Genomic DNA, 26,385 nt, shown 5'->3' on the forward strand with positions numbered 1-26,385 from the left:
TATAGTTCAGAGTATTGTTTTTTTAAACCCGGTATTTGAAAGCGCACCCATCTGCCTGAGATTCTCAGCATGGGCTCTACTTTGGACTCAAGGGAGCAGAGATAGTATTTGATTTTTCTAACTTTCTGGACTTGGAAACACAAAGGCATCCATCATTCGGCCCTTCAGATATCCCTGTGGCTACTCAGCTTTTTGACTCCAGACAAGTCAGAAACTTGGACAGCATATGTATGTTTTATCTTTAAGATGAAAATTATGAGCCGGATGATATTTAAGATCCTTTCATCTCTGAAGTTTTATAAATGGGCCTCCCAGAGAATTGGAACTTCTTTGCTTTTGTCCTTTCTTTCCACCATCTACATGCAGTACAGATTTTTTTCCAAGCAGGAAAAGAATAAATGTATAGGACATACTATTTCTTAGGAGCCAATAATTAACCTTTCAACAATCAATTCAATCATGGTTACAACAGCTTTGATGAACACTAATGGTACAGCTTCTGAAGCCACAACCAAGAGGCCTGAAACACACGACTGGCTTTCATGGTTGTTTCAACCATCAGAATCTAAGAATCATCTTCACACAACAACACAAATGGCTGGTAATGAGTTACGATTATTTCATATTATTTTTTTCTCTTGATAGTTTTAAATAGCTTTCATGGAGCTATCGGATGCTACTGAAGTCTGAAATTCATTAGTGATCACCTTAGAAGATCCTGTGCTATCAGATGCAAGTGTTTGATTTAGAGCAGTAACAAAGAGATTTCTTGTTCTCTGGAATTAATATTATAGATCTTAATATAACAAGTACCTGAATTTTAATATAGTTAATTTAGTATTAATATAACTCAGTATTATAAATTAATATTATAGAATCTCTAGAATTATAGCCCAGGAAGAGGCCAATACAGAAACTGTAAAAAGGGAGCAGATGTTTGTTGATGACAAAACAAAATTTTGGCTCTGGAGATGTGTTCATACATATTCAAAAACTACTGGAGTGAAAATAAGATAGTGTAACTAAAATGTCACACAAAATGCAATGACTTTCCATCAATGGAACTATTCTTAGAGGTTGCAAGAATAGTTAATGGAGTTAATATTTATTAGAATAATTATGGGAATAGGTAGTAGTTAATGTCCTCCAAGATATTTGGCATGTCCAAGTTAATGGAGGACATTAATAGTCTAAAAGGCAGTCATTTCATAGATAGCATGAATCATGTTCAATATGTACTAAGATCCTTTTAGTAAAGGAACAGGCTGAATAACTGCAGGGTAGTAGTCTTCTAGCTCCTTTCTGTGATTGCATCCAAGATGAAAAACAGACGCTCAAAATTGACTGACGTTTTCTTTTCAGTCAACATTTTGGTTGACTAATAGATGTGAGAAGTGGTCTCTCCCACGTTTTGGGGAATTGCCTTGTACCTTTCATTTGCAGAGGAAGCTACAATGTGTTGCTAGAGAAGATCAAGACAAAACAACCAGTAAATTGCGAGCACAAATTGGCGATTTAGGAATGATCAACATATGCTTACATCCAAGATTTTGCTACAAATGTTTTAACAAAGCTCCATTCTATTATTGTCATTTTGCTTTAATGATACATAAACCTAGGGAGTTAATAATAAATTCATCTGAAAGCACCAGGGGAGCTTTGTTTGCCTTTTTGCTTTGAGTTGGTTTGATTTCTCTGTGAGAGTTATGTTTATATTTTTCTTTAGTCTTCTTAAACACATATTCAGTTGTAAAGATTATTGCCAGTTGTTTTGCAAATCTCTTCAGAGACTAGGGCATAAGAATTTGGCATATCGAAATCAACTGTATCTTAAATGTTCTTCTTAGAACTGGGAAATCCATTATACTTCCTGGGCCAGTGTTTCTTCCTATGTCAAATGGGTTGCTTGGCCACAGCTCAACCATTAATGTAAGTCACCACAACAGGTACGGATTCAAACACAAACTCAGCAGTCTGGGAGTTAGAGGAAGAAAATGAAGATGAAGGAATCAAGCACTTCAGTTTTTCTGGATCAGGCATTGATGATGAAGAAGATTTTATCTCCAGTACCAGTAAGAAAATCAATTACAGTAGAACCATTCATGCAAATCTGAACAATTCATTGGCATGATGCCTAATACTATTTTTTTGAAAATATTTAAAGTGAATACTGAGTGCACCCTTGGTTATGCTCTCCAGAAGTGTCTAAGTTCTGAAACTTGACTGAAAGCAAAGAAACAGATCCAGTTTTAGTAAATGAACAGGGAGTCGACGAAGGGAAGTCAAAATGTTAGATGTTAGCTTACTGTAAATAATAATGAAGCCAATTATTAAAGTCAGGTAGGGAAACCAATAGATAAAGGATCCAAATTTGTAATCAATATGAAAAGTTTTTGAGAACATTGTTGAAATGTACTGAAAAATGTACTGAAATTTTTTTAAAACTTGTAAAATTTGAATCAATATCCTGTTGGATAATTATTTCTTCATATGTGTATCATGACCTAAGATTTTACTAAGTGGAGCTTGGAATCCTGAATCTGACTCCTTCACAGTGCTGCTTGTCCTTAGAGAAAAGGCTGTGTGAGGTGTTCTTTTTTGTCTCCCTGAGAGCTTCTCCTCCAGATGGATGGTGTTCAGGAGTGGCGCAGTTCGAAAATACCTTTGTCTTTCAGCCATGTGCACTTATGGACTTGATCCAACAAGCACATGAGAGGAACTAGGTATCTTTATGTTCCAGCTTTAAAGTAGAATATTCTTAGATGAAACACCTCTGCAGAACTTGTTCTCTGGAAAAAGGAGATTGATCTTAACAAGTTCAGAATGATAATTAAATAATGAAGAACTACTGAGGGTTTACTGTTACTCCATCTACGGCTCAGGATATCATCTTGCTTGCTAAAGCAGAACCTTCAAAATAGATGTGGTCTTGATACTTGAGCTAAACTCCCTTGGATATGAACTGGGAAAGATCAACCTGCAAATGTTTCGTGATCAGGATTCAGGAGAAAACTTGTCTTATTATTTTTCATTTTAAAATAGTTGCATAGTTTCCAATTCTACTTATTTCTCTGTTTATCACCTATGAATGTGCCTCAGGATACCTCTTTTTTTCTGGAGAGATGATTGTTGCTACTTTTCAATTATGTAGTCAATTATGTAAACTCACTTTTCTTACATTGTGAATAGAACTGAACCTATTACAGTTCTGAAAAGAGGGTTTTTTTTTTAATTTTAAATCAAAATAAAGTTTGAAAGAATTAGGATGTATTTACAAGTAACCAGATTCTGATCTTGTCACGGCCCTTCTGTTAAGTGCATCTGTCACCTCTTTCAACTCTGTGTTGTTGTCATGTTTTGGGTTAGAATATAAGGGTTCTGGCAGATGTACACTTCTGTTTTTGCTGCTATCATGGTGGTTGGTTTCCTGCGGCCCTTTTCTACTGAATGTATGTATCTTATTTCTCTGTCATGGGTGATGAGTGGCTTGCTCATGATCTATGATGCTTAATGAAAATATCAGGAGTGTTTGCTAAGCATTCAGAAATGTGCAGCAGATCCATATGGCTATTTAGATAGATATCCTTTCTCAGAAACATCTACAGGAAAAACTGGCTCCTAAGGATGTTTCTCTCCTAACCAAAATTACTAACAAAATGAAGTGATTGTCATGGTCATCACTGTCATCTACTCCGCCAGCTGAGGATCTCCATGTAGCACACCTGCCAGTGAAGCACATCCCTGAGCTTGCACGCCCAGAGGGCTTCTACAGACTGCATGGACAAGAAAGATTCTGATGTCTTGGGTTATCCTCGGTGGAGGGCTGGTCTTCTCAAAGCTGTTCTTCTCACTGCCACAGCTTCTTTGGCTGCTTGCTCCAGAAGATCTCATGTTCTGAACCTGAAGGTATTCTATGACAGAATGCAAAGGACATTGAGATTCTTAACAATATGGCTGAATCAAGCTGAAGGCCTTTGTTGCTTCCCCTCCCTCCGTTTCCATGCAGCCATCTATACAACCTGGTATAGATGACTAAATGTGCAGTCTACAGAAGGGAAAAATGTGCACAAGAAGCAATGAAGGTTCAAGAAATAATTATTGTGCTAATTGCTTCGATCATCATTATCACAGCTTCAACCACACCATGGATTTCTGACCAAACAAAACAGAATCAGGACTGGACCCAAAGGATCCCAAGCCATTCAAATCCAGAATTACTACTTCAGACAACCACAAGGATGACTGGTAATGGGTTATGCACATTTAAAGACGTGTCCCCTTCCAACTAAAGCCAATGGCACTACAGAAGTCAACCATTAGGACACAATGGGAAATTTAGTTTTATCATATCATATTTCCTAATGAATTTTCATGAGGATACTCAATTCTATTCAGAACTATTTATCAATCATTCTATCTGGACACAAGAAATTTTATGTTGTTTTATTATAAAAGTCAACAAACGGTGTTATCTTTGTTAAAATTATAGGGTAATAATAAGTAATCATGATGTAACTGCATGCCCATTGAGTAGACTAGTGAAGTCCCTCAAAATGATTGAGAGTAGACATTCAGAGTTCATTTTTAGACATAGAACTGTAGAATAGTGTATCCAATAATGGGGAAACATAATCACTAAAGTTTGGTTGATAAGAAGTCACAGTGTTCTTACCGTCATCATAGCAGATGTAGACAGAAATGGCATCAATGCTCAACAAAAAAACTGGACTCAGGCACCACAACCTCCTCTGATTGACCATGGGCATCATGATGAAGAGGACACACAGCATTCTACAAGCACAAGTAAGAAGTCTGCAGACCAGTTAGCAGAGACATTCTGGAGAACAGGAATGACCTTGTTAGTTACTGGCTGCACATTCTATTTATGCACAACAATCTGCAAATCCTCACACAGTTTTTAAAAATTGGAAGAAAGATGCTAATTTATCAGATTGTCCAAAAGATCAAAATGTTTAAAGAGCTGATGATTCTTAGAGGTCCCATGTGGGGGACTTACATATGTTTATGCAAATGCATGATGAGAACTGCATTCTTTCAGTGCTGAGTAGAAGCATCTGGAAGGAAAGGTTTAGTAATGAAATTATCTTTGTTTTGTGTAAATACTTTTGGTGAACTCAGTTTCTTTTGTCAGTTATGTTTCTCATCTTGTTGGAGAAAACATCATTTGTAGTCTTTAGAGGAAAATCAATGGCTAATATGGCCCGTATTTGAACTCTACAATGATCTTTTTCTATTTTTAAGTCTTAGTTATTGTGCCTCAGGGTTGGCTTTGGTGTTATTACTGTTATTTCTTTTATGGACAAACATCTCAAATTGTAGAACAATCTCAATTCTCACCACTTGTTTATGAGAATATGACCAGGACATCCAGGAAGAAGTTTATATTTTTTCCTGTCTCATCAGTCCCTTTGAGTAGAATCTATGTTATTTGGAATAAAAGAAGTTTTTATTTGGAATTAGAGCTTGTATCATATTGAAAACTGGCTTAGCATCATTCTCACCACCTTTAATAGTCCTAAGGGGAAATGTAAGAGAATGTTTCCCAGAAGATCAAGATCTTAGAAATTCATAATTTGAGGGATGACTTCAGGTCACAAAGAAAAATTTCAAACATCAGAGAGGACTTAATAAATCCTGAGCCATAGTACTGAATGTCCAATTGTGTCATACATTCTGAGGCTTCCCAGTAGACCTGATGTTTGCATAAAGATTGTGGATTGAATTAAGATAGATAAAGAAAGAAAATGAACAGAAAGCAAAGATGTCTTTGCAATAGGATTCTGAAGCCATCTAACAGGGGATCTTAGAAATTGTAATAGATAGTTGCACCTTAAAATTGAAGAGCTGCTTTGAGAGATTTTCAAAATGTAATTGGAGAGCATCAATCATGACTTGGAAATCAATGATAAACCAAATAATAGATTTTGACAACCATTACAATTTTTTTTAAATCAATTCTTACTAGCATTAAAGGGATTCTGGTTGTAATGGGCCTTATCAAATGAACATTTCCGTTTCTTTTGCAATGAAAAAGCTTCTTTTGTTTTCTTCTGTGTTCTGCTAATCTATTTATACTTACATTAAAAATTAAAAAGGAGTTACTGGGAACTTAAGGTTTCATTATGCTGTAAAAGCAGTGATGAAAAGACTACTGCTCTTATTTTAGTCTTTTCCTTTTTGTAATCACATTTAGTGTTTTTTCTAACTTCATTTTTGTTAGAAAGTAACCTTAAAATTTTTACTTTTCTACCCTTTGGAAAATTGCTAATTCCAATAGTAGACTGATGTAAGTAAGACAGTTTTGATTTTGTTTATTATGTTTTAATTTTTTTTATGATACAGTTTGTTAGGCTCAGGGAGTTCCCTTTCCATTCCCTCCCTTCCCCCACTGTTTCCTCACTTAGTTCCTCAATAATAGTCAGTAAATTTTATTTTAAGAAGTTTCTTCGATAGCAGATGGGACATTTTCTAAGATGATAAAAAAAAGCTTCAATTTTGTAAGTCTCAGATATCATTTCTTCCTATCGAGCTAGAAATTTGCTGAGTTGTAACACATGAAATGCTGTCGTACCAAACGTTATGTGGAACCTGATTCGTAAGTGGAGTGGTTAGGACTAAAACCAGCATGAGGGGATACGAGTCCCAAGCAGTGGCCTAGCACAGTTACAATACCACCCTCCTCTTCAGCAGTTTTAGATACCACAGTGTCATTAGTCATGAGAATAACTCAGTCATCTCAGCAGTTTCCATGTTGGATAAGTTCATGGCTTTTGCATTTCCCTCCTGTGAGGTTATAATTATTTGATTTATTTGTGAAGTCCTAGTCATACAGTGATCTCAGAAGTTGTTTTGCAAAATGCTTCTTCCTCTTAAGTCCAGAGCAAAGAGATTTTTCTTTGAACAAGCAGTTATCTCTGACAGTATATATGAACCCATAAAACATAGAAAAATTAAAGTAGCATTGAGAGCTCCTGACTATAATCTAGTCTTTGTTTTAATATGGCCACATGATTCTGAACAACATAAGACTACTGTGGGTCTCAGTTTTCCATCTGCAAATTTAAAGGATTGGGCAATTAGCTTCTAACAGCCCTGTCAGAATATTCTTGGCCAAGCTCCTTGCTGCCTTCTTTGTTCTATCCTCATTTCTCTATTTGTATAATGCATTAAAATAGAAATATATGTAGCAGTTCTTGGCAAGAAAATTGGACAATCATGGCTCACCAATGACATTCTTCTCACAGCCTGGGCGATACCTAGTAACACTACAGAAGAAACAGCTACCCAGAAAGAACAGTGGTTTGGGAATGAATGGCATGGGGGGTTCCCCCAGACAACTGGAGAAGACTCTCATTCAACAGAAGGGATAACGGGTAATGGATAATGTAACAAGAAAACTTGAGTGGAAACTTCTTTTGTAGTTAGATGCTGAGCAGGAAGGACACTGAGCAAGGAATACTTGTCACAAGATGCTAAAATTCTTAATAAACTGCAATTACTAGAGCTTAAACTTTAAATATTCATAACAAATCATCTGAACAAGAATAGTATGAACATATCAAAGAAAGAGTAGAAGTCTACCCTAAAGGATGTCATTTTTGGATCTGGTTTTATAGATTTCTAGTGAACTTAGTGAGGAGACCTTATTTTGTAAAATATTCCCTGTGGGCTTGTCAAAAAATCTGCTGAGTGTTATGCATTCAGATTTTACAATATGATTTAATGAAATCTGGGGCTTGTGAGAAATATGTTTCCAAAACCTCAGTGTTGGGAGACATGCAACCACATACTATCAGAAAATAAAGATGTATCTGATGTCATCTGACATTTTAATCAAATAGTTGGTAATTTCATTTGTATAATATTGTGTTTTTCTTATCCTTACAAAAAGGTCATTTCTCTATTTCTGAGTTGTGGGTTTTATGGAAATTAAACTCAAGTCTTGTCATCATCCCTGAGAAATGCCAGATAACTTGACTCCACAAGCTCCGGTGTGATTCTTTTGTCTTTGTAACATAAGTGTTTAAATGTGCCACACCTTATAAAGAATGTGAGTTATCTGGTATCAAGAATAATCTTTCCATTTGCAACGTAGAGTACTTAGTGTCCTTTCAATACATAGCAACACCTGAATGAATTCCAGTGGAACACTGGATTCAGTGATTGGCTGTGTGGGATGGTTGTTGCCAAGGGGATGATTCTGCAATATTTTCTGCCTTTACTTCTCTACTAGCTTGGAATCAAGCAGAAGTATGCTTTGTCTCCTTGCATGATGTATGCCATAAACCCAACTGTTAGAAGATATGGCTTCTAACGGATGCCATTGAGGCTCAAGAGACAAATGGCATTTGTTCTTGTATTTTGCACTTGAGAGGCCATTACTGGTTGCTGCTCTAGATCTTTGCCCACCTAACATGCATTTCACTGGGATTCAGGTGTCTGAGACTGACATCACCTGTACAAGTGCTTATACTTCAGTCTTCTTTAGGGCACTGTGACAGCATGGCATTGTTCCAGGGGCCATCTTTTGTCCTCTTCCCTTGATACCTATTGCTCATCCTCTGTCTATTGATGATGTCATTCATATTTATCTGTCCTCTAGTTCACATGCTGATTGCTAAGAAAATGAGCATGTGAGAACCCAAGCCTGCTAAAATTATTCTGATTTCTTTACCAAAAAAACATAGTTTCATTGTGCTGTCATAGAAAAAAAATATATATTAAAGAAAAAAAAAACCCTCAATGTATCGCTGGCCGGTGTCAAATAACAATTCCTTGAATTGCGTGATCACAGCAGCCTCAGCCCACAACAGCCATCCCAGTCAGACAGTGACAACCCAGAATCAAGAGGACAGTTCCTGGACTGATTTCTTCGACCCCATCTCACATCCAATGGGACGAGGTCATCCAACAGAGACAAAGATCGGTAATAACCTCTGAGCTTTTTTATGTTTTCAGCTTTTGGAGTCCACTAATATTTTTGAGGTCCAGAATATTTTTTCTGGAACTATTCTCTTGGTTTTAGAACAAATCATATGCCTAAGCAATTTGAGGCTTCTTCAAAGTTAGTGTTGCTAAGCGTGATGTGCAAATTGATCTGAATATGAACTCCTGGTCTGAGAGTAAAGAATTTGACAGAAGAGTTAGTGCTAGACTGAGAAGGGTGGAAGTTATTTCCTCTGAAGAAGCGTGCTCCAGAGGTCTTTTCCATTTATTCTAAGTGCAAGGTTGTTGAAGATAAAAATGATGATTCAATGACTATTTTCACTGACATTAAAAGGTCAAAAACTGATGAATAGTTACGGTAGACAGTAATGAAGAGGCTCAGAAAACTATATTATTATACTCTCCCTAAAGTAGGAGACAGTGCCCTGTAAAATATTGTGATTTTATTTAATCAATTTTTAATGTTTCTAAGTAACTCCCTTTGTCATAACAAGCAACAGCTTACTTGAGAGAATTTTCAAAATTGAGAAGTTGGTGCTACCCTTCCTCTTTCAATTTTAGTATGTTGAAGAATTCATGTTCCTTACAATATCAATAAATACAGTTACTTGTGTAGTATGTTTAAATAAAATGAAAATGTTATACAGAAGTGCAACATTCCCAAAAGGGAGATAAATAATTCTAACCAATATGGGAATGGAATTTTTCAGTCATAGAATTGAATGTACTATGAAGATCCAAATCACCAAATATGTATAACAAAAATCTTACTGAAATAATTGTAAAGATCACAATGACTCCTAGTATTGAGTAACCACCCAATTATCTCCAAAGTGAATCCAACAAATTTGCAGTTTCATCTTGTTGGAAGTACGTGTTACCCAAATATTAGTGACGTAGTATCTCTTAAAGTACAGTGCATATCAAATGTTTGCTAATGTGTAAGGCATTATGGGAATGCAGAGACATACCATTCATGGCCCTTTCTCTCATGAAGCTTGAAATTTAGCTGGCAAATAAAAATATTTAGCGTCGCAATATACCTGAAAAAACAAGTCAGTCATTAACACATATGAAGACTGCCAGTAGTAAACTAAAGAAATTCAGAGGACTCCTGCCCCTCTCTAAGGAGCCTCAGATGAAGTCAGATTATACCTGAAGTTTTCGGTAAATCCTGGATCTTCAGAGAAAGGAAGTGCAAGAAAGGTTTTCTAGAAAAGAGACTTCCATAATAAAGAAAGGCACCAAATAAGAAAAGCCAAGGAAGGAATGTCAAAGTGGATAGATCTGATTGTCATAAAGGAAAATGCCTTTGCCTGAACTGTCATACATGGAAATAGTACACATGTGCATGCACACGAATGCTGGGAATTCCGACAGCCTTCCTAGAAAACCAAGCCAGTAAAAGAACTTCAGAGCAGTTAATTTCCATGTTGTTGAAGGCAGTTCTTCTAAATGGAGATCATATCAAGGGCAATATGATTGGTTCCAGCTATAGGAACGGATTGATACCTCGTAAAGCTTCCACTTGTAGAAGAGAAGATGAGCAAATATGTTATCAGCACATGAACTGCTCAGCAACAGGCAGAACATTCTCTGGGATAGTATCTATTTATGATTTGGAATGAGTGAGCTCGACTTTCTTATTTTTGAAAGCAGATAGTATAGTCATAATTTTGTACTCTGAAGTTCTTGATGTTTTCTTCTTTTAGCATCTAAAGGCTTCAGTGCCAATGGAGGTGCTCTGTATTCCTACACTATCTTCTGGGGTCATTTGGAAATGATTAAATAACCCCAGAGGCAGCCAGGTGGATGAACTTTGAATTGCAGAGCTAATAATATTGATGATTTTCTTCTGTAGGTTGTCAGGTCTCTATTTCACTCAAGACACTCTAATGTTTCATTAGACTAAATCCATAATAAAACACATTTAGAAAAATTTCAGTGTAATTTCTGTACCACTAAACATTGTACTAAAATCTAAAGATGTCTCAAACTTGGCACTGGCAGAAAAAATTTCTCATTAACATCCACCACTTCTGATTTCTTGCCCCTCTGTACTTCCTGGTGCCTCCACCTGGGCAGTGTGGGATGGTGATTTTATGTTTTTATTATGTGTTTATTTTGTGACATAAGAAAAGCTAAACGAGAAACAATGCCATTAAGAAGTTCTTATGTCTGGCAACAGAGAAGTGGCAAAATAATATCTGTGCCACGGTGTGCCTTGTCTTTTCCCCATGTTCACATCACACATGTCTAGGAAAGACCATGCATAGGAAGAGAGTGAGTCACACAAGGACCAGGCTTGAGAGTCAGCAGGGCTCATGGCAACTTCTGGATTCAGCAAACACAAACCAAAATCACAGTTTTCCTACAATTCAGCCCTCAAAGCAAGGCCTGTTACCTCTTGTGTCACTCTTTTGAAGAAAGTAATGAGGATATTAACCAGTATGTGCTTTCTTTTCTCGTATCCAGGTTTGAATATAAAAATAATTCACCTGTAGACCATAAACTGCCTTAAGGTAGCAGTTGGGGACAATCAGGAAATAACATTTATCTAATTCCTTCAGATACAGAGACCAGTCCCAGTACAATGCCCCAACCAACTCCAGATCCAAGTACAGGGTCAGTGGAAGACGTGGAAAGGACAGGACCTCTTACAGTGACAACTCGTAAGAATGATGGCATTTGTCTTTATTGACCTGTCTTCCTATGTTAGCTCCTGCACACATTAGTGGAGATGCCATGCTTTGGTGGTGGAACGGTGTCTTTCTTGCCATGTGGCTCAGCTCAGCCCCAAATGCACAGCTGTCTTCATTGCCTAAATTTCTTGTGGTGTTGTTAAACATGATTTATGCCTTCATTCTTGGTGCCTTTTACATCCAATGTCTTTATTTATTTGCTTTTTAAAGGATGTAAGAATAGGGAATTCTATTTAACTTCAGCTATTCAGTAGGGACTGGGTCTGACTTAAGCCAGGGACCTGTAGATTCTTTCAGGCCTGTTGTGTGCTGTTTTCTTAAGCACATTAGCAGGGAGCTGGATCAGAAGTGTAGGACCTGGGATTTAAGCCAGCACCCATACAAGATGCTGACATTGCACACAGCAGCTTAACTCACTATTCCATAGTACTGGTCCTCTTGCCATCTCTTTTTCATTCCCATTTTTCTTCCTCTCAAGGCAGGAGAAAGATAGGATTGCTTTCATGGTTGTGAAGAAGACACTTTTGGAATCAGATAATCATAGAAATTAAGGAAATTCCATTAGTGCACAGGGTAAAGAAAAAGTTGTGACTAAGATGCTAAATGTCTAGAAAAAAGCAATATTGAACTTCTTGTAGCCTTAATGTCCACCATATATATGGGGTATAAAACAATAAGGCTAAAATCATTCCTAATGTCTCAACAAAAATATGAAAGGAATCCAGAATTCAGAAAGCTTCATTTCGCCGCTTATTACACACAATGACTAGTGTATATGTGTCCATTGTCAGTAATAAAAACAGCTTAACAGCAGATTCAAATAAACCTGTGAATGGCCCCGGCAATGAAGGACTCAGGCTTCTATTCCACATACTTCTTGGCTTCTGCTCTGATAGTAGAGTTTGGGATTTGGTGAATGTCTCTCTTATCTGGTGGTGGGCATGGCTTAAAGTGGATGTTTTATGGAGTGCCTGTACCTGCAACTCAGAGGTCAGAACCTTTCTTAGAATATAAAAGAAATAATACCAAAAGTGATTTGGAATATGGGCAATCGTTCAACTTGAAATGGATCTATGTCGTTGGGAGTTTTGTGTTTGCCCAGCAAGCAATAATGAGAATCCATTCCCCAAATGAGAGTAAAAACAGCAATAACAACTTAAAAATAGAGTAAAGGGTGTTTTTAATTTACTGGTCTTTAGAAGGGAGTTACCTATTTCCTTGTATAAATTTGATCTGAGTTTCTTGAGCAGGCTATTCCAAATGCATGTCTTTTTCTTGGTGGATTACAGATTTGCTGCAGATCATAAAAATGTTTATTTTTCCCTGCGTCACACTTCTTGACATACAGTTAAGCACTTTGATTGTTGATGGGAACACTGGGACTCAAATATTCCTTTGTTCTCTGGGTTTCCTGAGTGATTGGAAGCAGTGCTGCAATTGGGTCAGAACAAACCATGTGGGCAAAGTTTTGGCTCAAACTTCACCATGGCAATTTACTACATTGGTTATACTTGGGGGTTAAGGAAGAGCAAAGTGGTCAACTAGTGGCAAGCCAGAATTTTTCCGTATGTTTCCTGAGAATCCTGTGAGAATATCATGTACACACTTCAGTTTTCTCATGCGATGATCCTCCTGCCACTACTGTAGCTTGCTCCGCCTCATTAGCAGATAACAGGATTTGTATGATAGCTCTAAATTACTGCTGAATTCATCCCTCATCAAAACAGAACAGAGTCCATTTCAGAACTTGTCTACATCACATGGAGGCTTGGAAGAAGATAAAGATCTTACAACGATCTCTACTCTGACATCTGGAAGTAAGGATGATAGAGCCCAGCTGGATTGGGCAGTTGATGAAAATCATTAAGATATGGGTGCTTTGTGATGTCTTTGGTGGAGGTTCCTCTGTTGGCTGCTGTTATGCTGTTACTTTTGGTCAGTAGGCATGTTTGGTGACGGTTCTCGACTTTGCTGCTTTGTAGACCTCTTAGAAGCCACTATAAATACCAACTGATTTCTTCATCTTAAAGATCAGGTTTCTTAAACTTAGTTCAAATAATAGATTGTTTATGAATGATTGATAACTGGTGTAAAAGTCTGACCATCTCACTCTCCGTGTATCTTGAATTAACAATATTATTTTTGCCATTCAGCCCCTGGAATCACTCATGGTGTTGGAGATAAAGAAGCAGTACATTTCTGGCAAAAGAAAAATTGGATGAGAATACTCATGTCTTATAAGTTTGTGTTTGTTATTCCAGTTGCAGGAAGGACAATGTTACCTTTTAGTCCAATGGTGTGTTTCTTTTACCTCATTAGGGGTAGAATCAGTGGACAAAGAGCTTGGGATCACCTAGTACCTGAGTTGACTTAAGGTCACAGTTATAATAGCATAAACCTTCCCTTAATAACCCAGGCAGATGGTACACCAAATTCCTCTCCTGAGTGTTAGGATCACCGGAATCTCTTCTGTTGAGTGATGTCCAGGTGGCATGTATTGCAAAATACTGATATTGTTCAATACTGTGACATAGTCCACTCTTTTACTCATTGTTCATGGGTGACAAGTGGGAAGGTTTGGCAGTGATTGCACATTCTGCAGATGAGTGAGTATGGGTGGTCGTCTGGAAATGTGGATTTATCACTGACTCCACCTCTACACAGATAGGACTGATGGCACAGGTGGAAGAAGAGGTGGACATTTTTCTGCAGACTCAACCACTTCCTCGGAAGGTTACATTCCTCATTATGCAGACACACAGGAAAACAGAACTCTCATGCCAGTGACCCCTGCTAACACTGGGGCCTTTGGAATGACTGAAGTGACTGTTGTTGGGGATTCCAACCTTGACCTTGATCGCTTCTTACCAGGTAATTTGGCCATTTGTTATCAGGTTTGCTTTCCTGTTGAGAGAAACAATGTGCTCACATTTCAGAGGACATGTTTATCAGTGTGTTACCGAAGAATGCCTTTCAATACTGGATATCCATTCTAATGCAAGCAGACCTAGTTTTATTTTAGGTAAAACAATGCTTCCATTTGTTGATGTACTTTCCTTTGTGTGGGCTCAATTATGATTTAGTTGTTATGGTGGATTTTTAAAATTTTTTTTATTATTTTCCATGAAGTTTGTAGGTATAGAGATTTCTCCACTTCCCTCCCTCTTCTTTCCTTCCTTCCTTCATTTTCTCTCCAACCATTCTCTTCCATATTATTACAATAGTACAGTCCTTTAGTAACAGTTACAAGTTTATTTAAGTGCATCATGGAATTGTAGAACAGACAAAGGTAGAGCATCTAGCATTATACTGCCAAGTTAATTTAACTGTTTCATTCGGAGTCCTCCTTATATCTGGGAGCAGATTGGCTGCTGCAATGTATCTTCACTTCCTGGTACGTTAGTCTCCACTAGACAGTTAATTTATGAGAATACATGTATGCGCTTGTTCACCTCTGTATTTGTTTTGTATCTTAATCTTGTGATGTATTAAGTTGAGCCACATGATATTTTTGAAACATTTAATATTGTTACAGGTTAAAATGCTTGACTATCAGCAATTTCATTTGATTCAACTATCTTCAAAAAGTTTATGGAAAATGCATATTTTGAAGAATCTATGTGTGAATTTTAGAATAAACACAACTTCAATTTTGTTTTTCTATGAACTCTTTGAAGTATCCTATTTTATGCTGCCTATTTGGTGTAGTTTATTCCATCCTGTGGAGACATTTCCAAATAGCATTATCTTTGCACTGAAATTATTATCTTTTATTTTACTGGTGATGGGTTAGATTTATTTTTGGTGATGGGCTGTTGGATAAACCTCTTCTATTTATGCTGCATACTTAAGTCTCCATGGTTTAATCTATTCCTAATGAATAGGGAATGCTTCTCTATGCGAGAGGACTGAAGTTTGTCTAGTTTGACATCGAATCCACATTTGAGACTATTTCTCAAGTAAGCAGTTCTCTAGACTTCTGCTTTTGTTGTTTCTCCATTTTCATTAAGAAATCAACATCAAGGAAGGGGGAACCTGGAAACCGCCCACTTTGCTTAAGAAATTGAAAACTCATTTTCTCCTGGTGGCGCCAGTTACACAGAAAGCTCTTCCCACACAACTGCCAAAATATGTTAAAGCTTGCTGGGTTGAAATATGGATTTTTGTAGCAGAAATTCATCAATCTCCAAAAATGGATGAAATTTATTTTATGAGAACCCATTATACAAAAGAGATGGCACTTGTGTTGTTCTGACTGATGAGGAGAAAGATAGCTCAGAATGTCATATTCTTGGGCTCTTTCTTTGTCATCATCATCACAGATGTCTCAGAAAGACACTGACCTCAGCAACAATGACAAGATAGATAAAGCTCTCCGTGCTTCTTATATCTTTTATTTTGCATTCTTTTGCTGTAACTGCTTGAAAATTCCAAATATTGTCATCAGTATCTTCTGGAGAAATGAATCTCAGGTTGTACCTTGTTTATGTTGGGAAAACAAGTCCTGTTGTACAACCTGATGGATTTAAATGTTAAAAGGATTTGGGGCCCAGCGCAATAGCATAGTGGTTAAAGTCCTCACCTTGAACGCGCCAGGATCCCATATGGGGCTGCCGGTTCTAATCCTGGCGGCCCCATTTCCCAATCAGCTCCTGCCTGTGGCCCGGGTAAGCAGTCATGGCTGGCCCAAAGCCTTGGGATCCTGTATCCACATGGGAGACCTGAAAGAACTCCTTGGCTCCAGATTGGCTCAGTTCCAGCCATTGTGGCCTCTTGGGGAGTGAATCATCGGATGGAAGATCTTCCTCTCTGTCTCTCCTCCTCTCTATATATCTGCCTTTCCAATAAAAATAAATAAATATTTTAAAAAGGAATTTTAATTTAAAAAAGGAAATTTAAAGGCTCATATAGCCTGTTAGTAAAAAACGGTTTTTACATAATTGGTATTCATATGTACTGATTTCTTCTATATTCCATGGCAGTGTAGACAGACTTTCCATGGTTCTCCACACAGATTAAATGATTACTAAGTAATCTAATTGTCTTCCTTGGTTTTCTTTCAAATATATGTTTCTTTTCTGACTACACATTTTTCTCTGTGCTGTTATAAATCTAAGTGTTTGGACTTGTGGTGGTACTGGTGCTATAATGGCAGTAATGGTGGCGGAGTTCGTGCTGGCTTTGGTGATTTGGATAATGGGAGTATTGGTGTGGCATTTCAGCAAATTGCTGTTTTCAGTTATTTTGACCATCAGCCAAGGTGAAAAGCAATCTGTCTTCACTGTAATTACATGAGTGATTCTGGGGGACCTGCAATCAACAGAATGTGCTCATCAGGCTACTGTATCTTCTTTGTGGACATCTTCATAATGGATGACTACAAAATCATTGTTCTGTGTTTATTTATTTTTAAAACTCCAAAATACATTGAAAAATTGGATGAGTGGGTCAGGGCAGGGAGTCAGAATTTAGGTTTTAACAATTCAAAAACTTGTGTCAGACTAACGCCTTCTAATGGTGGATGTTTGAGAAGGGGTTATATTAACAATTGGTGTTAAAATGCTTACAAGTTCAAAAAACGTCATTTGAAAGTTACTCTGATACTAATACACACATTATTCATATGTTAGCTATTATCTCACCGTCATGATTTTCACTGATTTTTTTTTACTCTGTCTTCCTCTCATTAAGTAATGGAATTTCCTCTTTGAATCTTTACATCTTTCAAACCCAGAACTCTTAACACTGAACCAGTTCCTTGAAATTTCTTTAAATGTCTCATGCCCTGAGCCAGAAGGCCCATTTCTAGCAATCACATTTTCCATAATCAGATTTGTAGCATTCTTGTTTAAAACACACCATGCCTACTTGAGGTTTGTGAGAACCACGCCAGTATTCCAAATCAAAATTCTTGGATTTCCACTCAAATTACACTTTTTGTGATTGTCCTTGGGGGAACCATGAGTGGTGGCCTGTATCGTCTCAGTTGCCTTACTTTCGATTAAAGTTCTAGCCCACTCATTCATTGATTAGGCAATGAGAAGTAATTAAGACTGTGGTCCCATTCATACCTCGTTTATTATTATCTGCTCCCTATCGTTAAAAGCAGTTAAGAAACTGTGTGGGATGCCCAGATCCCACGTTAAAGTGCCTAGTCCAAGTCACAGTTCCACTCCCAATTCCAGTTTTCTCCTATCACTTACCCCACATGGCGGCACGTGATGTCTGATCTAGTTGAGTCCGTGCCATCGACATGAGAGACCCAGAATGAGTTCCTGCCTCTTGACTTTGGCCTGGTCCAGTCTCAGCTGTTGTAAATGTTTGGGCAGTGAATCAATTAATGAGATCCCTCTCTCTCCCACTTTTTGTTTGTTTGTTTGTTTTTGTTTTTTCTATTTTTTAGTTTTGTTTTTTTAAAATTTTTTTTAATTTCTCCCACTTTCTAATTAGTAAAACAAAGGAATAGGAATTATTTTACAAAGTGTTCCATTTTGTGATGGGTGATTTGAAAATGCCAACATAAGGAAATGGAGTTGGCAGGCTAGATGGAAACACACAGTACTGACCGTGCTTCACTGTTCGTTACAGGAGACCAAGACTCATCTGTTGACCCCAACAGGAAGTACCATACCACTCATGGATCTGAATCAGCTGGTGAGTTTGGGGCTACTGTGGTCATTTACTGTTATAGCCATTGAACCTGGTGGTTATGAATGATGTTTGAGTCAGTCTTCCAAGAAATAGTTCACCAGCTTCCTCAGTACATCTCCACATCACAGGGAAGCTTATTAAATCACATAGTAAGTCCCACCCTTAAAGATTCTGATTGAGTAGGCCTGGGGCGGAGCCCAAATTCCCTGGTAATATTAATTCTGATGGACAGGGGTTGCACCTTTAGAGCTACTGCTGAGGAGAAACATTTTCCATTGGCAAGGTCAGGAGGAAGTCAAGGAGAGTCCCAACTAAACATGGTACTACAAACAGAGTGATTAATAGCATAGGCTTGGGTTTGAGCCCAGTTTTCTAAAATTAACTGAGCAAGATTTTTAAGGCCTTGAGACTCAATTTCCTAACTCATTTTCATTCCCCTATTTTAGATGGGGAAATGAAGAGTCAGGAAGGGTAGATAACTGGGTCAAGTTGACATAATGGGTGAGAGGCAAAGCCAGATTTTAAGTCCCAGAGTCACATGTGAATATGCTTTGAAAAGTTCATGAGGAAAAGGAATTGAAAGAGAAGTTTGTTTTGGACAAAAGAATTGTAGCCCATGCATAATTTTGTGAAGACCTCATATTGCCATTCATAAACACAGTTTGGAGAAAGCCTTTATAATAGTCAAAATTACTGCCACGCATGTGTTATTCCATTGAGTCCTGTATACAGGCACTCATATCACTCCACAGAAAATTTTGCTTTAGGCAACAGAGGTCTCACACAAGGTAGGCTTATGTGTGATCACTCATGCTGGGCCAGCTTATGGGCTCTGCCCGTGCTGCCTCCCTGAACCCCATCAATCTGGATGCCCGCCCCCCACTGCAAACCAGTCTGCCAATGCAGATAAATCATTGTCCTCGCTCTTCGTGCCCACGTGGAGGCAAAGGTTGTCTCCAGTTTAAATGATCACACAGAAGATGGATATTGACATCCATCTGTAGCAAAAAGAAAAGCCCGTTTTGGACAAACTTTATTTGGCAGCACTGGGAGGTGGGGCTCATCAGAAAGTGAGACTTGAGTCTCAGACTCACTGGCTTGGTACTTGACCTTTCTCTCCCTCAGCTGCATTCTTAGGGAAAGGGATTATCCATCATCTACCTATTTCTCATGCAGAGTTCTTGTGAGAAATACACTGTGTAAGGAACATGAAAGCATTTTGTGAACAGTGGGGAGGGTCTCTAAAATGGTTACTTTCTAAAACCAAAAAATCCCTACCTATTCTCCATGTAATGGTGGAAAGGCATCCTGGACATTACCTGGGAACCTACTGGAAGTGCATCACCTCTACCCAGACATATTGAATCAAGATGTGCATTTTATTCAAACCCCATTCATGCACAGCATTTGCATATACATTGAAAGTTATGTGTTAGATTGCTTTTCCCACCATGGAGTCAAACGAATAGGCTGTGTATACACTTTTTAGCTTGAAACTCATCTCCCAACCATGCCATCTTGTACCCCTCTCTCAACCAGTTAGTCCTATCCTGGCTGGATCTGTGAACCTCTGGGGCACAAAGCAAGGCCTGTTTTCTCTTGTCCATCCTTGCTGGCTTTTTCCTGAAGCAAGTATCAGGTGGGCGGGAACCAATCTTTTGTTTGGCTGCTGTGCAGGTGTCCATTGTTCAAACAGGAGGTTTCATCTTGTTTTACACACACTCAGATCTTTCCTGGCTGGGGGCACTCTTTTTGGAAAATCAAAATAGAGATTACGCTCCATTAATGGACTCCCTTTTAAATATCAAAGGCTGCTGTGAGTCAGAAAGCAGACTAGTGAGAGTGACTGTACCCTGTAGGTGTTTTTCAAGGCCAAAGATCTGCAATTTAGATGGCCAGTATCCCATGACTTGTGCACCTGCCAACAACCAAGGACACTGGAGGGGAGGGAGAGAAAGTGCCTTGGACTCCACTGTAGACTTGCAGAGTAAAGATGACTGCTAAAATGGGATAGGGAGTATTGAAACAGTCAGACACCTGCTAAAATTTGCTTTGGCCGTTTTGAGTTTTAGCAAAAGCCTAAAGTTGTGTGAACAAGAGCCATTCTAGCCAAAATAACTCTTGTAATCAAGATTTTGGTGCCTGCTTTGCACAATGTAAAGAATGGCTCTCTGGAAAGCTTTTACGTGAGGTCCTGCCACATTCCTTCCTGCCCTGGCCCAGATGAATTCCCTGGTTTCTGCTTTGTTTTCCTTCCCCTGATTGAACCTCAGGGTTCTGCACCAGCAGATTCTAATTCCATAGGAAATAAAGTTCATTTTAGTGGGACGTTCTCAATTGTTATTTTACAGTACTAGAGGAAGCATGAAAAAAATGAGGCTTTAATTCACCAAATGTCTTCAAAGCTTCTTTTACAGTGTGATCGTAATGTTGATAAGGCACCTGTGGCCATGACTTGTAGATTCTCTGGGTTGCAGTGCTTCTTTTCTGGAGGATTTGGCTCATCTCCTGATCTTGTTATTGAGAAGCAGAAAATGTTCAGGTTTCTGCTAATAATGATTTTTCATAGATGGGCCATGGCTTCCTAGCCTGTTTTTGAGTGTTTTTATATAGGTTTCTGTGAAGATAATGTATGTAATTTTTAGAATCACTTTGGACTTTCTGAAACATGTGAATCTTCTAGAAAATTTTCTGAAGATCTAATTTAATAGATTTGAAGTAAGGCTAAAGTTTTTGTATTCCTGGCAAGCTCCTAAGTGATGGTTAGGTTATTGGGCCAGAGACCTAAACAACTAGTTTATTACCACTGCTATTGTGTCTTTCTTTTAAACTCTGTAAAGTTATAAAGTGGGATGATACTATTATCTTCATTTGATAAATGAGAAAACTGAGATTGTAACAGACTATCCTGACCTAGCACTCAGATAGTGTAAGGCAAAGCTGGGACTTAAATCCAGGGCCATCTAGTCCAAGAGTCCAAGGTCTTCCTCATTATACCACACTGTTCCTGAGAATTCTCAGATTCTTTGACATGAAATAACATTTCCAAGTATGAGCCCTAAGTGAACCTACTTAGGAGGGATAATCTTTCGTGTCATACTTTATAAACCTCTGCATCTTAAATATGCAGTTTCTCAGTGGTTCAGGACTTGGAGGTTGGTCTTTGTGCTTTCTCCACTTAGGTCACTCAAATGGAAGTCCGGATGGTGGCATCAGCACAACTTCTGGTCCCATAAGGAAACCCCAAATTCCAGGTGAGTTTCATACTTTGAAGCACAAAAGGACGGTTAAGACTTCTTTCTCAGAATGTCTCCAGAAAGGGAGAGAGTCAGATAAAAGCACAGTGTCATAAAAGCCTGTCCCAGGAATTCTTGGTATGGATAAATGAGGGTATTGTAGCCACTTGATAGGAAAGGACTGAATGTTCTTTTCTCCCTGCATCCCCTGGGTATTGTGGATGGCCTAATCTCACTTTCATACCTGCCCCTGACTGTCCCAGTGAAATGCCATGATTTGAATTAATTTAGTTTTATAGTAGGTTGCATGTGCATTCAATGAACCAGAGCTTGTGGGGAAAAAAAATAAATGAAGCTTCCTTCCAAAATGAGTGATATGTACAGGAAATGAGTGAGTGAACAGAAGTTGCCAGTTCCTGGTCTGCTTCTTTCTCCCCAGTGCATTTCCCCCTTTATTTGGGGGGTTAGGGTGAAGTGTATAATTTTCTTCTCATATTGCAGCAAGGGAGAAAATGGAAGGGTCCTTGTGCTGAGCAAAATAAAAACATTCTTCTGGTCCCAAAATGACATTTTTTGCAGGGATGCTCTACTGTTCCAGACTAAAGAATGTTTCAGGAAGTATCACAAGTGACGGGAGGGGCAGGACTCCTGGCTCCCTGTAGCATTAAGGTTTAAGTAATTTGGTGCAAAGCATTTGGCTTGGAGTCAGCGTGGAGCATTTGGGAAGAGGATTACAAAAAGGAAAGATCCTTACTTGGGTTGTAAATTACCCTTTTAATTTCCCCCTCTTCAGAGGTCTCTAAACTGGTTTGGGAAAGAGAAGAATGTGATTTGTGCCTTGTGGCTTTGCTTCAGCTTGCCTGAGCACCACTGAGGGCAGAGCACATGGAGGGAGGGGCATGGGATGCCGAGGAGTGCAGGGATAGGAAAGGGGCTCAGGCTTTGTGCTGTCAGGTACCATGATTTTTCCTAGCTCTAGTAAAAGAGAATGTGTAGCATCTCACAGGGCTGGGATTGGATGAAGAGAACAGAACAGAAACGGTATGCCCTTGTCAGCCTTGCCATCACTGACTCTCTCATGACTCATCTAGATCAGAGAGAAGTGAGCAAAGGGAGTATCAAGTAAGAGACAAGAAAATCAACACCTCCAAAGAGGAATGGGCGGTGAATGACTGTCCATTTTTTTCTATACCCAAGCTCTGGTTTATTGCACATATACAACCCACCTTGCAACTAAATTATTTCAGCTCATCAAGTCATATTTTAATCCTATTATAGTCTGAGCTTTAAAACAAATGTATAATATTTTATTAGTCCACAAATGCTACATACTTACTGTAGATGCTTTAGAAAATACACCTGAAGAGTGAAAGTATAGTTCACTTATCTATTTCATTATCTGGAAAAAATGGTCACTATTTTAATGTTTTTGCTATTAATTATTAAAGTTATTAATGTGATTTATATAGGAAAATGTAATCATCTTATAGATGCTATGTAGTCAACATTCTCTGCTGGCTACCCATAGCTTGCCATGATATTAAAGGTTGCTCCCCTCTATCATTGTACATTATAAAGTGGGTGCAACCTTATTTATTTAGCTAATTCCTTCCTGTTGGATATTAGGTTGTTTCCAAATTTTACTATTATAAACAACACAGTAACCAACATCTTTACAAATAATTCTGAAGTCCGATGAATTACTGAAAAGGTAATTGCAGAATCAAAAGCATTAATATTTTCAAAACCACTGTCAAGTGTTCTGGAATGACTCTTTCAAAAATGTGCCCATATTTACCCTTCTTCTGCTTCCATTCCAGTATTCTTTGTCCTCCCTAAAACTGTGGCCTCCATTATTGTTCTTCTTAAAATGTAAGACAAATGCTCTTGCATATAGAAAAAGAATGTTCCTTGCGAAAGAAGCCCATAGTTTCTTTAATCTATTTAGTAATATCTTAACCAAAGGCACTTGCAAGCTTTAACAAGTAACTCTATACCTTAATGAAAACAAGTTTCTGCAAGAGGGACTTGAAAATCCTGCCTGATGATAAAAGGTTAATACAAGAGGTCTACTGGACAAGCGCCTACAGTAAAACTGCTCTCACCTACATGTTGGCTGGTCTTTTCAGTCAGACCCCCTTGCCATGCTGCTTATGGTCTTTGGGTCAGGCAATTTCTGCAGGAAGGTTTTTCATTTTACAAAGATTTTTCCTGAAGTTCACACGTTGTCTTGTGATTCATTCACACCAGAATGGCTGATCATCCTGGCATCCCTCTTGGCCCTGGCCTTGATTCTTGCTGTTTGCATCGCAGTCAATAGTCGGAGAAGGTAAGGGTCGGGATTATTCACTTTGGGAGGGCATCATTGAAAAGAGGCTTTGTCTCCTTGCTGTTCAGAGTGCAGCCCAAAGGAAGAGCAGCCTAAGCACACTGGCAGCTTGTTGGGAAGACACCATCCCAGACCCAACCTCAGGCCTCCAGAGTCAGAGGCTGGAGTGCTAATTGCTCCCAGGGAATCAGAGGCACAACATAGTGTAAGAAGAGCTTCTTTGTCCCATTCATTACAAAAAGACAACACCTTTGGGTATTTGGAACATCATTTGAAATAGTAACGGAATCTTTTATAGTTTTTAATTGTTTCAGGGTTTCACAAAGGTCTTGAATAAACCATCTCCTCCAGGACAGATTATAAACCTACAAGGGGCTGACAGAAAGCTCATGAAGGAAATAGAATTAGGAGCAGGCATTTGGCTTCGAGATCAAGATATCCCATATTGGGTTGCTTGGAGTGAAGTTCCAACTCCAGCTTCCTGCTAATGTAACTCCTGAGAGTTGTGTAAAGATTCAAGAGGTTTTCATCTTTTAGTCTATCTGTGGTCCATGAAAACTTTAAGAACTCATATTTGTAACAAGCATCGATTTTGTGCTTTGGTGTTGTTTGTTTCTGTCATGACTTTCTTTTCTATTATCTGGAAGATTCAGGTTGTATTCTGGGAAGAGCCCCTTCACTGTGGGGGCTATCTGTGCAACAATGGAGAATGTGCCTTAGAAGATCTGAGTGAAGCCAGTCTGTGGCTGTTTGAGATCCTTTGGGGCCCTCCTGTCCCTCTCCGTCAGTCAAGACCTATCATCTTCTAGGCTATTTACACAACACATGGGCTAGTCGGAGCCAGGACCAGGCTCCATAAACCACAACACGCTAAGTGAAGTGAGGGAAAAATAGCAATTCTAGCACCAAAGGAAATGAGTTAAGGGAGCAGCATCCACAAGAACAAGTTAAAGTTTCCGATCTTAGATGTTTTCAAGACATGTTACTCTCACAGCATGCACACAAGAGCATTAAATGTTTTGTGAATATGCCTCAAGAATGTCTTTTCTAAGATGAAGAATCTTATTTCCAAGCAGGGCCACATTGGTTGTGCCTCTCAATCATGTCACAGACTAGAAGGTACCCTTTAGTTTGGAAGAAGAGATGGAGATGATTTCAGAACCTTTCTCATTGGCTTTTCTGAAGTAACAATTAATGCCAATAGTCTCCACATGGGGTACCACCCCTCAATTATCTGAATTAATACAGCAATATAGCAATGCTGATTTATAGTAGTATAAATTAATAAATATAGTGCATTAAAATCGAAGAGTCATGTTAGTATTTATACCTTTAAGGGTACAGCTTAGGAAATTAGTCATAATAATTAATAATGTAAGGGGAAAAAACCAGGCATTGTGGGGATGCTCAAAGATCTCTAAGTGCAAAGTGAAAGAGATTGTTTTCAGTTGCATTTAAATAACATGGCTTGGGGAAGCCCTCACAAGGAGTCTTTATGCTTCCCCTCAGTTTCCTGGAGTTCCCATGGATTATTTTTGCTCAATTAAAATATGAATTTCCTATGGTTGGAGAATAGCTGTTTTGTTCCAGGCCCTGCTTTTGCACACATATAGTCTTTAAGTTTTGTGCATGTCACCATGGAAATGTTGGCACCCAGCAGTAAGGAAGTTGGGGAGCCTTCTGAGAAGTCTCTCAGCTGTCCCCTGTCCATTGTCGCTGGTTAGCTCTCACACTCTCCCTGTCTTGTCAGTAGCACGCAGGGGCCTCAGACCTCCCCTCTCCCTCTCCTCAAGACCAGCAGTCACCCAGGCAACAGGCAAACAAGGGCAGGCAGGACCCAGCATAGTGAGTCTCTCACTCAGAAAGTAGCTGTTGGGATACCGTAAATTACTGTGTCCTGGTTTGATAATTGGAAACAGATTTGCCACACTGCTAAAAGGCATTCAGTGACTACACGGGATGCTTGATGTCACTGTTCTTTAAGACTGTCAGTCCCCTTTTAATCGTCGTAAAGGACAACTGTGCTCTGAGCACTACATTCAACAGAGATGCCGAATCCTGTTTTCATCTATGAAGTTGAGCATGAGGAAGAATAGATTTAAAAATGCCCTTTCTTCCATACGAGAATCTTGAGGCTCTATTGGCTTGTTGAATTTGAGCCAGCTGCTGTGTATTGAGAGCATCTTGTGGCCAGCATTGTTACACAAATTATGGTCGAAAGACAAAAGTTGAAATTTTGTTGTTCTCTAAAGTTGACGTGCGAAGACGGAGGGTGATAAAGTTCCCCGGGGTTGCATCATCTTCAAGATGATGTGTGAGAGTTCTCTTATTTCTTTAGCTGTCGCCACCCTGGCCATAGCTCACAACAGCTTTCTTTGCCAACCTTCCTGTAACCAGATTCCTTGATTTACAACTTTTCCATGGAAACCATCCCTTACTGATGTCACTTTGGAGCACATTGTTACTTGGCTGGAGAGGTACCTTTCCCTTAAAAGATCTC

At 38.7% G+C, this 26,385-nt stretch overlaps 1 protein-coding gene across 11 annotated transcripts in view; it reads left to right on the forward strand.

Moving 5' to 3' along the window:
• CD44 (CD44 molecule (Indian blood group)) overlaps positions 1-26,385 on the forward strand; it is an 84,078-nt gene that overhangs the window by 51,539 nt on the left and 6,154 nt on the right. Inside the window, exons 7-18 of one of the 11 annotated variants that reach the window (XM_040980096.1) lie at positions 473-601; positions 1,947-2,072; positions 4,132-4,245; positions 4,687-4,810; positions 7,282-7,394; positions 8,819-8,947; positions 11,538-11,639; positions 13,397-13,486; positions 14,334-14,540; positions 18,258-18,323; positions 21,503-21,574; positions 23,807-23,885. In XM_040980096.1, coding sequence (XP_040836030.1) covers positions 473-601; positions 1,947-2,072; positions 4,132-4,245; positions 4,687-4,810; positions 7,282-7,394; positions 8,819-8,947; positions 11,538-11,639; positions 13,397-13,486; positions 14,334-14,540; positions 18,258-18,323; positions 21,503-21,574; positions 23,807-23,885 — 1,351 coding nt within the window. Of the gene's footprint in view, positions 1-472; positions 602-1,946; positions 2,073-4,054; positions 4,083-4,131; positions 4,246-4,686; positions 4,811-7,265; positions 7,395-8,815; positions 8,948-11,537; positions 11,640-13,396; positions 13,487-14,333; positions 14,541-18,257; positions 18,324-21,502; positions 21,575-23,806; positions 23,886-26,385 lie in introns of all 11 variants that reach the window. The other 10 variants (XM_040980097.1, XM_040980098.1, XM_040980099.1 and 7 more) reach the window with 10 other exon arrangements.

Source organism: Ochotona curzoniae, unplaced genomic scaffold (assembly GCF_017591425.1).
Source record: "Ochotona curzoniae isolate NIBS_2020 unplaced genomic scaffold, NIBS_Ocur_1.0 contig_3432, whole genome shotgun sequence".
NCBI classification, from domain to species: domain Eukaryota; kingdom Metazoa; phylum Chordata; class Mammalia; order Lagomorpha; family Ochotonidae; genus Ochotona; species Ochotona curzoniae.